A 13,468-nucleotide genomic window follows, 5' to 3' on the forward strand; every position below is an offset into this window, starting at 1 on the left:
ACCTCTTTTGTTAGGTTGATTCCCAAGTATTTTATTTTTTTTGAAGATATTGTGAATGGAGTGGTTGTCCTCATTTCCATTTCAGAGGATTTGTCGCTGATATACAGGAATGCCTTTGATTTATGTGTCAAACACATACTCTTGCTCTCAACTTTGCCCCTGCTGTGCCCTGTACCTGGCATGCTCATTGTCTACCTCCTGCAGTAGAAACTGTAAGGGTCCTCCAAGGGCCCTGCTCAATGGCCACTGTTCTATTGAAGACTGCTTTTATCCTTTTCTTTTTTCTTACTCTCTCTTGAAGTTTCTTTTCTTCCTTAAAATTCCCAGAGTCCTTTTTAAAGTACTCCTCTAGGAGAGTACTTTCTTTCTTTCTTTTTTAATTCTAATTTGTTATGTATGACAGCAGAATTCATTACAAATCATATTACACCTATAGAGCACAAATATCTCTGGTTGTACACAAAGTAGAGTCAGACCATTCGTGTCTTCATACATCTACTTAGGGTAATGATTTCCATCTCATTCCACCATCTTTTTGTAAGTGAGTACTTTCTAAACATATCTCATATTAATTGTGCAATGTTCTCATCTCTTAATGGACTATATTCCCTTTTAGTTTTATTGATCTTATAAAACCCCAGTATATATCACATTATTTTACATCAAATATGAAATTAAGTTCTTTTGAATGAGTCAATGAGTGATCTCATGAAAACATTTTAAATCTTAAATGAGAGACAAGATTTTTGAACATTATGTATTCTGCATTATCAGGAATTAAAACAAATGGAATAGACATATTTTCATTTGACGGAGTTATATTTTGTCTTTATAAGGCATCAAGAAATAAGAATGATAATTACCTTTCCTTTCTATAATAAAAGGTGTTCTATTCATGGTGACAAATATCAACCTTGCTTCTATCCAGAACTTCAATTCCCTTTTCTTTAAGTGAATGGTTTAGGGACATCAAAGGTAGTAAATCAATCAAAGAGAGAAGAGGAGTCCCCCTTCCCTCAAAGGCTAGTACTGAAGGGTGTGCTTCTGTTAGAGAATTTTAATAATAAATTTGTTTTCAAGTGTTTGTATAATGCCAAATCTCCTTGCCAACTGGAGGAAGGACTGTTCTGAATGAAATTATAAAATATAATTCTTTTCTCACATTTATATGTAAAAAAAAAAAAAAAACAAAAAACAAAATTGGAGGATGTTAAGTATTGTCATTCAACAGGATTCTACTTTGTTTGGAGCAAAAGCAATAGCACAGCTGTTAGGCCCTTTGTTTCTCTTCCCCCTAGAGTTCTTTTCCTTTACCCACAGGATAAAGACAGAGCTGAGGGTTTGCATTGTTGAAAGCTCAAATAGCAAGCCAAAGAGAAAGTTCAAACAAGTAATATCAGTCTTTTAAAAATGTCATTGCTTATGTAAATTAACTGGGTCCTTGGTTGCTTGTGAGCCTCAAGCATCTTTGAATTGGTTGGATATTAAATTATGTTTTTTTAATAACTTTAAGTAATTTATTTACTTTTATGTCGTGCTGAGGATCAAACACGTCTAGGCAAGCGCTTTACCACTGAGCCACCTCCCCAGCCCCATAAATTATGTTTTATTTGTATTTGGTGTATGTTATGTTTCTTCTATGTGGAAAGTACTGACCATAAGAATACCATTAAATTTAAATTTAAGGTTAGTGCTTTTTGGTTCTCTCTCTCTCTCTCTCTCTCTCTCTCTCTCTCTCTCTCTCTCTCTCTCTCTCTCTTTGGTTTAGCTTCATTATGCTGTAATTTCCAGAGGATAATTTAGAGGCTAATATAGTTGAGCACTTCTATATGATCTTACTGGTGTTTTTTGTTTGTTTGTTTATTCCTTCCTTCCTTCCTTGATTCTGAGCCTGCTTTTAAGGACTTTAAATTTTCTTTAGATCAAATAGCTCAGTATGCAAAAAAGAAAAAAACAACAACATACTTTGGTGGTAACCTGCTCTGAGCCCTAACATCTCTCACTTATATTAATAGGAAGTTCTTGATTATGCTTAACCTTTGTAGAAAATTCATTTAGAGCTAGCCAAGATTCTGCTTTTTCTCATTACGTTTTGTAAATCTCCAAACTTAGGAAAAAATATCTTTAGGGAGGCAAGTCTTCTATGTGAGAAATTATTACTTTGTATATTAGATGCTAGATTTTTAAATGAGTATTTAAATATCATGTTAGTAGCTGCCAAGTGTTGGTTTGTTTTAAAATAATTCCCAGAACTTGGGCAATTACTTCTCTGGCTATTCTTGGGAGTTCTTGGTAGGGAGCATTTTAATTCTCTATCTGTAGCTCTAGGATGCATGTATATGAACATGCCTTTGTTCTCGGTGTTTTTCTATTTGATTGTTGTTGTATACAAGTCCTTTGTCCTTGCCTCTTTCCCCCCTTGTATTGTAGTAGATCATTTATGCAAATAACTTTGTTTAGATTGAGCAGCGGTTTTGAAGTGCTTTTGGGGGGGAATAGTAGACTGAGTAAGAAGATACACAGAATGAGGGATGGATGTGAGTGAGGGTGAACAGGGGAGAAATGAAAAAAATAAACAAAAAACTCGGAGTGGGCCTGGGGGAGGAAGACAAGCAAAAGGCACAAGAGGGGCTATGCTTGGGGGGGGGTAGGAATTGTGAAATCTTGGGGGGCCAGTAGTCGAGGGAGGAAGATGAACAGACCAGCGTTTTCCCCAGGCTTGGGCTCAAGCTTGTGAAACTACTAATGTATTAAAGAACCTCAGCTGGGATTTGCTGAGGACAAATGCTGTAATGTGTTAGTCATCCATTATCTGCTTCTATTTTTGCAGGTTCTGAATGATGACTGACGCGGGTTTGTGTGATAGTCCTTACAGTCCCTGTCATTCCCGAGTGATAAGGAACTCGCACGTCTAGCCCCAGCACCAGGGCGAAGCAGCAGCTCTGGAGGGAGGCAGGCTTCCGCTGGCCGCCAGGACAGAAGTACCGCCTTCCCACGGGTTTCTGACCGCAGCTCGTGACCGAGACACCTCGCCGGGTCCAGCTCGCGGCTTTCGCAGGCAGCCGGCGTGTGGCCGCCGCAGGACGCCCGCCGCGCCCGGCGATGAAGTAGCGGCTGCCTGTGGAGCCGCTGCCCGACCGCCGGCCCCAGCCCCGCGCTGCGCTGCCCGGTCCTCTCCCGGCGGGGCCGGAGCGGCGCGGACATGGCTGGCCGCGCGCGCAGCCTGCTAGTTCTCCTCCTGACTTTGCAAGGCAGCTGCTTGGGTTTCAGAAGCCCACTTTCTGTCTTTAAGAGGTGGGTGTGTTTGTGTTTATTTTAATTTTTTTTTTTTTTTTTTTTTTTAACAAGCGAAATACTGTTTGGGTGGGTTTTGTGCATGCTGTTTAGAAATGTAATCACTTTTACGAACAAGTGTTGGCGAAATACACAAGGTTGATTTTTCTCTACAGAAACGATTTGGAATTTTAGCCCAGCAACTTCTTGTAAAGTCTCCCTTGCAGAAAAAGCCCACTGTCTTGTAGCTGAGTTGCTGCTCTGGCTTCTAGAACTCCAATTAGAAGTTGTGATTTCCAATACTAATCACTCCCTCTTGGGGAGATATTTCAGAAAGTACGATATAGTCATTTAGACTTGAATGCCTTCCTGTTTATAACAGCTTGAAGAATAAAATATCAAGATCAGTGGTTAGGAGAAGCAGATCATGGACTGTAATCGCTCACTAAGAAACATTGAGCTGTATACACACGCCCCATAATTACCATATTAAATATTTATGTACTTGTACATTTGTAATTCACATCACAACCTTTTATTTCCTCCTCATGTAACTCTGCCTTCCAGCAAGATTATGATCAGTTTTTTTGTTTTTGACCTGTAATACCGGACACTCACAACATAGTTACAAAAATTTGTATTGGGTTATGGTTAATATTTGCCATTAGAAGATTGGTATGTGTATTATAATTATAATTTGTAATGTATTAATACTGTATCCTCATTAACTAGAAACAAATGTATATGTTGACAAGTTTTTATTAAATAAAGTTTTGAATGTAGCTGCTTGGTTTCTTTGATTATATTTTGTTTATAAGTTGGTTGTATCTTGGTCATGGACTAGAAAATGCAATTCTGAGTGTCTCTGATAACATTGTATGATCATCACATCTTTATAGGGTCTTCATTGGGCCTGTTTCAACATTATTTAACCTTAAGGTCATAGAAGTCCTTTTTTCCTCTACTCATTATATTAAAGAATGTTGAAAATGTCTTCTTTTTCAAGGTTTAAAGAAACTACCAGACCGTTTGCCAGTGAGTGTCTTGGTACCACCAGACCAGTAATTCCTATTGATTCATCAGATTTTGCGTTGGATATTCGCATGCCTGGGGTCACACCTAAACAGGTGAGAGGCATTCCTTATTTAATTATTCACTTGTTCTATGTACAATCTATAATTAAAGTAGGGAAACTATATTTCCAGTGGCAGTAATTTCTGCAAAAGTAGGCATTTGCTTCAGATCTCTTCAGATAGGACCAAAATAACTGAATATTACAAAGAGGGGTAAATTTTTCAATGTAAATCTTTCAGTTAAATTTTGTTTTTCAAATTTTACTCATATTGCTATTTGTTGTTTGAAATGGAACCTTATAAATTTGCATGCTGGGACTCTCCAAAGAGTAATGTCCTTTGTAATGCAGCATGCAAGTCTGCATTAAAACATGAAAAATTATTCTAATAAAAATGACATTGAGCAGCTGCATCTAAGAGAGTATTTTGTTTAAATATTCTTCTATAGAAGCCACAATTTGAGAAATAAAAACTTGTTAAGTGCCACATATTTGTTTAAAAGCAAAACATTCCACACTTTTAGAAGTTAGGAAAACTGTTCATACAGGTGGCTGATTGTGTTTCCTTTAGGCTGACGTGTCTGTTATGAGATATATTTTGAAGAAATAATGATAAAGCTCAGACAAGTGAGTCTTATAGAGCATTTTGAGTGGAACTAAGTTGTTGTTGGGGCTATCCCTATTTCAGGTATACACGAGAAGCTCTAAGCCATTGCTGTCATGTGTGCAAGGTGTTTCATTAAGCAAAAAAAGGCCAGAATTAATTATGTTTTGCAGGCAGGCAGTGCAGGGATTTATGTGTGTCATTAAAAGACAGTCCTCTGCTTTTGAAGAGCTGCAGAGACCTGGATGTTGAAGAGCTGCAGTGGCTGACTCATTGTTGCAGATAACATTCTATGTTTCTTTTCTTTTCTTTTTTTTTTTCTAGTATTGGGAAAATAAAAGTATTCTACTTATTGGGAAGAATTTCTTTTAAAATTAGCATTCAGAAGCTCTAGAAAATATGTGTGGGCCCCCACCCCTAGTGGCTAAGGATTGACATTCATTTACTTGAAAACTTGCATATGATCTAATGTCTATTAGTAACTACTACTGTCACAATGACTTCCACCCTCTCCCCATTCCCAAATGACCATTCAGGTGACTTTTCTGTGCATTCAGTTATTCGTGTTTGGCCTTTAATTTCATAAACTCCTTATTTGATATTTAGCCCAAGAAGAATGTGATGACATTAAAATGAGGAGAGAGAAACAACAGCCCCTCCTTTGTAAAGGGTGCCTCTTCTTGTCTCTTCTCACTCTTAAAAGTCATTTTCCCCCTTTATTTGCTTAACCTTAGCTTATATTACTTATTTTAAAATATTTACTAATTGGTCTTTAATCTTTTCCCACAAGAATATTATTGTTTTAATCAAATAGCCATTTATTGTTGTTTGTTATTATTCTGCTATTTTTTCTTCTTATTATTTAAGAGTAATAACATTTAAATTATTTAACACCTATAATAATAATAGGCAACTACATTGGGATCAATAATCTCAGGAATAATTACTGGAATTGATTATAAAAATGTGGAACAGCTTCATTTTCATGAAACAAAATACATGTATTCATTTTTGTAACCTTATAATTATTAAAATAATTCCATTACAAAAGAAAATAGATTATTGAAGTTACCACTATTTACTTCGCACTATCTGTATTCAACTTTCCTTTGTGTAGTGGAAATTTGCTTGTTGCCTTCTCAGCAAAGAGCTAGTTTTCTCCTTGCTCCTTCTCTGAGACCTTGTGACTCCCAAGAGCTATTTACCAAGGTTCCAGAGTTGGAACCAGTGGACTAGGATCAGCAAATAACTACATCTTACCTCCCTTTCCACAACAGTTGATTCAGAAAAAGGTGTGTGATCTAGATGAGTCCAATTAAAGCCCAGGACTTCTGCTGAGAAGGCATATTTCTATTGCACAAGCACAATAGGCATGTAGTTCTAGGGTCTGTTTGTGCATGAAGGAGCCATGCCTAGACTAAAACTAGTACCAGAAAAAGCAATACAGAGACTGAGAGTGTTAGTTCTTGGTTACATCACTAACAGAATTTCCAGTTACGTTAGCCTTTCTTATTTTAACTAGGTCGAGTTGGATTTTGTTTTATTTGCATATAAATCTATCTAGTAAATGATCCAGTTCCTCAGCTGGAGCAGTTCAGGACTGGTTGTTGAATATTTCTTCCACGTTCACTAAATGCTGTTCATTGATGATGTGCCATGAGGACTTAAATTTTCTGACTGACATGCAGATAATATACCTTGTAAGCTTTTGTGGGAAATGATAGACTCCCTATTAACTATGCTCGAGGGAAAGATGGATATAGAACCCCTGGAACCTCTTTCTTCCTGAACTTGGTGTTCTTGGTGAGGCAGACCCAGAGCTGTTACTGTAAGTACTTTTGGTGAAAAAAAATTTATATTTTAAGAACATTTAAGAATGCAGATAAAACTAGTGTTAACACAAGTTCTTAAAAGGAAAGGAAATTTTAAAAAACGAGAAAAGAAAAGATGATAAAATATTAGAGGGAAGAAATAAAAGGTATAAGTGGAGTAAGAAGAGTTGACCAAAACAACAACAAAATAAAATGTCCAAGAAAATAAAATGGTCAAGAACAAAAATTAAGGGAAAATTTTAGGAATAACCAGAATATGAAGAACAGAATATTTTAAAAATAATATAAGAAAAAAGAGGAGTTAAGAAACATACAAAAACTAGGAAAGAAGTTGAGGAGTTAAGATGATTTTTATTTATTTATTTATTTATATTTGTATTACAATTCTTAATACATCATTATACAATAATTTATTATATCTCTAATTATATATAAGATGATTGTTTTTAAATGTTAGAGGATCCATAAGAGCAATAAAATTTGAAGAAAAAGGAGCAGAGGAGTAAGAACTTCCTTTGGTACATCAGGCAGATCAGATTGGTCAAAGAAGTGTATTCACTCAATATATTCCTTTATAAAGTACATTTTAAGTTTTGTCAATAGTGAAAGCTACATCAATACATCTGATGTAAATCCTTTCTTTGGGAAAGAGGTCCTTAGATAAGCTTAGATAAAAAAAAAAAACAAGCAAATGTAGAGTAGAGGTGGAGAGAACTATACACATACTACAGAGAGTACAACTAGTTAATTTTCCAGATAAAATACAATTCTAGATTAGTGTCATATCAGAGGATATCAGTATGTCAGGCTTCCACATTAATGGATTCAGCTATATCACAGGACTTCGTAGTGGCCATTAAAAATTACTCCCACTAAACACGATTAGGTGAGTCCAGGGAAAGTAGTTTACTTTGATTACAAAATCAAAAAGTTTTTAGATATTTTAGAACTTTAATGTTCTTTACAGATTCAACATAAAATACTGGTCACAGGGGCAGGTAGTATAATGCAGTGGTAGAGCATACTTAAGACCCTGGGTGCAATCCTCAGCACAAAATAATAAATAAGTAAGTAAATAAAATCAGTTAAATTTTTGACAATAGGAAAACAATAGAGGAAAACTTCAGCAAAGACCTGGAATTCACAGATGACTCTAGTCAAAAACTATAAAGAAAACATTCAAATAAACAAAGAATAGTTTAGCAAAGATATTTAGTTTAACAAAGATCAAACCAACAACCTTTCCTTCTACTTATTGAAAAGAGAGTGAAAGTGAATCATGGGACTTGTAGATATTTGTGGTAAAATAGCTTTAAAAAGGAGAGGTACGGATTAGGGGGCACAGCTATTGCTAATATATACACAAGGTTAAAGGCTGAACATTTTTGAAAGTCTCCATGCATATCATTGAGAACTCTGTTATCTGAAATATAAATGCACAAAGATGCAAACTATATGGTATTAAAAACAGTTTGCTATATAAACATTTATGTAGTATATGAATTTAATCTCCATGAGAATGACAGTAAAATGAATTCATTCTTTCTCTAACTTGAAAAAATTTAAAGTAATTTCCATTCTCTTTATTATAAAATTTCTGTTAATCAGTGTTTGGGGGGATTTGAGAAGATTTGCAGAAAGAGTAGTGACTTTTTCTTTTTCAAATCCTGTTTTTATTTTTTCTTTTACATTTATTGGTGCATTATAGTTGTACAGAATAATGGGATTTATTGTTACACATTCAGACATGAACACCATATAACAATATAATTTGGCCAATATCACTCCTCAGTACTTCTCCCATCTCTCCCATCTCCCACCCCTTAGTCCCTTTCCTGTACTGATCTCCCTTTAATTTCAATAAGATCCACTGCACCTTTCTTTTCCTTTTTTTCCTCTCTACCTTCCTCATGAAAGAAAACAAAGATCCTTAACCTTAAACCTTATGTTAAGAGTAGTGACTTTTAAATAGTAAACCTAAGTAAAGAACTGCCATCCAATGCCATTGTCTTCAAATCTAGCAGAGCCACAGAGTGATGATATCTTGAGAATAGTCTTTTAGCCCTTTTTCTTCCTCATTTGATTCCTTTACTCACCTGGGATCCTGTGGACTTCTGCTCACCCTACCTCTCACCTGAATAAATAAAACAATTCGATAAATTGCCAGTTCATTCATGATCATAATAAAGTGCTGTTATCAATTTGGTGAATTAACTATCCCCAGGGTGTTTATTTTGCTTTAATTAACACATATTAATTGTACAAAGTGATGAACTTCATTGTGACGTTTCCACATGTGCATAGGTCATGCAACGAGCATATCCACGTCCCTTTTGCCCTGTTGTCCTCCCGCTTCCTCAGCCCCCTTCTTAGTTCCTAATAGTCCCTCTTCTACTTTCAGGTCATCTTTTTATTTTATTTTAACTTATTTCTCACATGTACGAGAAAATATTTGAGACTTTTTTTTTCTATGTCTGGTTTATTTTGCTTAACATGATGTCTTCCAGTGCTGTCCATTTTCCTACAAGTGACAGGACTTTTTCTTCTTTATGGCTGAATAACATTCCTTTGTGTATATTTTCCTTATTCATCTGTTGACAGGGTATCTATGCTGATTCCTATCTTGGCTGTTGTGAATAGTGCTGCAATAAACATGGGCATACAGCTATCAAGAGTGGGATAGCTGGATCACATAATAGTTCTATTTTTAGTTTTTCTCCACCTCATCACCAGCATTTTAAAATAAAATAAATGAATGCTTAATTACAATGATTTTTATATAAAGTTTCTTGGCTAACTGTAAATCAAACGTAGGGCCAGGCTGATGGCATCCTTGTCCTGGCTCTTGCAGTGTCAATGAAGGCATGTTTCTTAGCCATGCTCCTTCATCTGCAGAAGGGGTGATAGGTTACCTACCCAGGGTATTCTGTGGACCAAGTGGAATAATACCAGTAGAATGTTCAGTTCAGTGACCAAATATGTGGTAAGTTCTCAGAAAATGTTCACTGGTGTTGCTATGGTTATTAGTGTGTTGAGGGAAATGGGAACAAGCCTCAGGATGAGAAACTGCTAACCCTTATACTTTCAGTCATGACTTCATGGAAAAAGTGAGATGTGGAAATAATTTTGAGGGATAGGAAAGGTAGCCAAATGAAGAAAAATAGAAAGTACAAACCAGGATACGAGAAGCCTGGGTAAGTGAGGAAACAGATCCTTCAATGTGCTAATTCTAAAGTAGATATTTCCACTAACAACAGGCCTTTGATAAGAGAGTGAAGCAATATTGAGAATTGATGTATTTTTCTGAGAGATTTTATACATCTTTTTATACTGCTTGGAAGAGAAGTTATCTAAAGAAGTGACCTGATGAGGTTTTTTAAAAAATATGCATGTATTAGTTTGAATCAGCCTGGATTTATTCAATGTCAGCTCACCTAAGGATTTTGGATATTGACCTTATTTAAAAAACAAATAACAACAACAAAACCATTCTTTTCTAATGTAAGTTGTTTCAAATCCTATGTGTGCAAGCATTTTATTTATTTGCTATTTGCCCAACGTAGTTCCTCCGCATCTTGGCTTAAGGACATATAAGTGTAAACTAATTTGTAACACACAATTCTACAAAATTAAGTATTTTTTAAGTCTATTATCTGTGAACTACATATTAACTAAATTTCTTTTAATTAAGATGTTTTAGGCTGTCTTTGGTCATTTTCCTCACTTTCTTTGGGAATAGTTTGAGAAATACAGAAAAATACACTGTTTCTGAAACCTCTTGGAAATTCTTGTCTCATTCAGTGTTTGTTTTTTTGAAGAGTCGCAGATCATGCTCTGAAATAAAAAAAAGCATACTTCCCCTGTGTTTCTGAACACAAATATCTGTCTCCAGAAAACAGAACAATGCAAAATTTAAAGATCACATCGCATACTACAGAGGAACAGGTTGAAAATCTTGAAATTAAAACATCATTTATTTTAGAATAATGACCAAAGAATGTAGTCATTGAAATGTAACAGAGTGAATAAAATACTTCTACAAAAATTTCTCATAGTCTTCCCACTGTACTTCACTTTGTTTTTTCTCAATTGAATAATCTTTTAAAATTTTTACTACTATACTTTATTTCTTGCCTCCACAATGTATTGATAATTCACATAGTAAAAACTCAGGGTTTTGCTTTCTGCATCCCTTTAAGGAATCAGTTTTTAAATATTAAGATATAATCATAATGTCATTTCTAAGCAGTAGTTGCTCAGAATATGTGTTTTATCAGAGGTAATACACAAATTAAAACCAGATTTTTTTTAATCTTAAGTTCAGAACACTGATTGGACTTTTTCATATAAAGACAGTTGACCAGAGTGTGGTATTTGCTTATTTTGGATGCTATATGATACCTGTGTTACTCAGGTTTCATCACTGTGACCAAAATGCTTGAAATCAACAATTTAAAGGAGGAAAGATGGCTCATGATTAAGAGGTTAAGACATATTGCTTTGGGTCTGAGGTAAGGATAATCTCATTGCAGAAGGGAAAGATGGAGGAAAGCTACCTAGCTCAGGACAGCAGGGAAGGAAAGGGAAAGAGACCCAGATAGATAGAGACAGAGAGGAAGAGGCATGGGACAAGAAATAATCCCTTGGGGTATGCCCTTCCCCTAGTGACCTACCTCCTCTAACTTTGCCCCACCTGCCCACAGTTTCTACCCCTTCCCAGAAGGCCATCCAGCAATCAATAAGTTATAAATTTTAGTATGTCAGAGGTTGTTATTTCCTCATCTCCGCCTCTCTACTTATTAGCATGTAATCTTTGCATTCTTTGAGAGTTTAAGTTTGAATTTTATATTGAGGATGAAAAAGGATGGGAGACACACTGCACTCCCATTTCTTCAATTCCCCTTGCATGCTAACTTAATTCTGAATTGTAACCTCCTGGTAGAAGAGAAATTTAATCTGTGACCATTAGCAGGTTTTGGGGCACCATAAGGTCCTTATATGTTAAACTCACTAGGGAAAATGAATCAATTCTCTTCCTAAAACAGCTGTACAATTGCTGAGAAACAACTCAAGAAGATTCCCACCCTACTCCAGAACACTGTGGATTTCCTGACCTCCTCTGCAGTCAGAGACCATGTTCCATTCTACCTTCTCTAGTCCTCTGAAATGTTCATCACTGCATCCCTCTCTTTTTCTAGTTCAGCCTATATATTAGATCAGAAATGGCAAGTAGAGGTTGCTATTTTCAGCCAAATCCATTTGATTGGGAGAAGATGCCTGAGAAATGAAGAATTGAGAGAACTCATTTGGGCTTGGTGGACAAATGTACAGATACATGATGACATTTCCCCCAGAGAGTGACAGAGGAAAGTGGTGGCTTTAATGGCTAGTTTTGGCCATTCCTGCAAAGTGCATTTGTGTTGTCAGAAAGAACCAACCATGGGTGAGGATTGAATATATCAAGTCATTGTCTTAAAATGAACACATGTCACAGCTCATAGTGTTTACTTTTCCTCCACTTTTATTCTTCTTTCTCCCTTAACAGAAAATGAAGGAACAGAGTGTTCTTGCTATTGGAAGAGGAAAATTGAGAAATGTACTAATTTTGGATCAGCATTTGCTTTTCATTTAGAAAGACTTAGGCAATACATATAAAATTCTAAGACTTGTGAAAAAAAAATAACAAAAGATATTAAAATGCTGTATCTCCTGCCCCCTTACTGATGGATTAATATTATCTCCATTTTACCAATGGTAAAACTTAATAGTGGATACAATTCAGTGATTACTAGAAAGGACAGCCACCAAGCCCTTGTTGTATTATTTAGCTGTCTCACATTAAATTGGCTTTTTTTCATTTTCTATTTTGAAAGCTTGGAATTGATATCATTTAAAATGCTTCATGTCAAATTCTCAAATTATATTTATTTTTATAGTCATGCCTTGATTTATCAGCAAGATTCAATTATTTAGATAAAATAAAATTCAAAATGTTAAGTGGATCTTGTAAAGTACCAATTAAAGTGGTATATAGTTCATTGCTAATTGTTTAAGTTTAAATTATGATGCTTCATCTGTATTTTTATTGAAACCTTTAATGTCTACTTAGGGAGGACATACTTGACCTGTTAACAGTGTTTTCCTTTGTGAGAACAATCTAAACATGTCTGGTTCAGAATCTCACATGACAGTATACATTGACCATTTTCTCTTTCTTTATTAGAATACTAGAAAAGTGCTGTGGTATAAAAGGCTTCATTATTACCACCAATTTTCACAAAAGATTAAAGATGCTTTTTTTTTTGTTTCTACTAAATTTTTTAAAGCTGAAAACGTAATTTTGAGCATTCATTATGTAACACTGTTGTTTTGAACACATTATATTGTTTCATTAATTCTCATAAAAAATCTGTGTTCAAGATTTTATGATCCCGGCCCCCCACCCCCCACGCCTGCCAGGTAGGCGGAACGGTGACCACCAGCAGAAAAGGCCCAGTGGCCCGTGGCTGGACAGAGCTTCCAATCACTCCTGCAAGGTAGGCGGGCCTGCGACCCACCGGCAGAAGAGGAGCAGCGGCCTGCTGAGAGGCAGAGCCGCCCCCTCCTCCTGCGCTGGCAAGGTAGAGGGAACTGTGACCACCCACAGAGCAGGCCCAGCGGCCTGCTGAGGGGCAGAGCCGCCCCCCA

General features: G+C 36.0%; 1 protein-coding gene across 15 annotated transcripts in view; it reads left to right on the plus strand.

Annotated features, from left to right (window-relative positions):
* Pam (peptidylglycine alpha-amidating monooxygenase) overlaps positions 1-13,468 on the plus strand; it is a 287,901-nt gene that overhangs the window by 92,978 nt on the left and 181,455 nt on the right. For 11 of the 15 annotated variants that reach the window (XM_048811491.1, XM_015483974.2, XM_048811497.1 and 8 more), the window contains exons 2-3: positions 2,831-3,294; positions 4,280-4,400. In XM_048811491.1, the coding sequence (XP_048667448.1) occupies positions 3,203-3,294; positions 4,280-4,400 (213 nt within the window). In that variant the 5' untranslated portion in view covers positions 2,831-3,202. Of the gene's footprint in view, positions 1-2,520; positions 2,538-2,826; positions 3,295-4,279; positions 4,401-13,468 lie in introns of those variants that run through there. The other 4 variants (XM_015483979.2, XM_048811496.1, XM_048811498.1 and 1 more) reach the window with 2 other exon arrangements.

The sequence above is a fragment of the Marmota marmota genome, unplaced genomic scaffold, assembly GCF_001458135.2.
Source record: "Marmota marmota marmota unplaced genomic scaffold, marMar, whole genome shotgun sequence".
NCBI classification, from domain to species: Eukaryota; Metazoa; Chordata; class Mammalia; order Rodentia; family Sciuridae; genus Marmota; species Marmota marmota.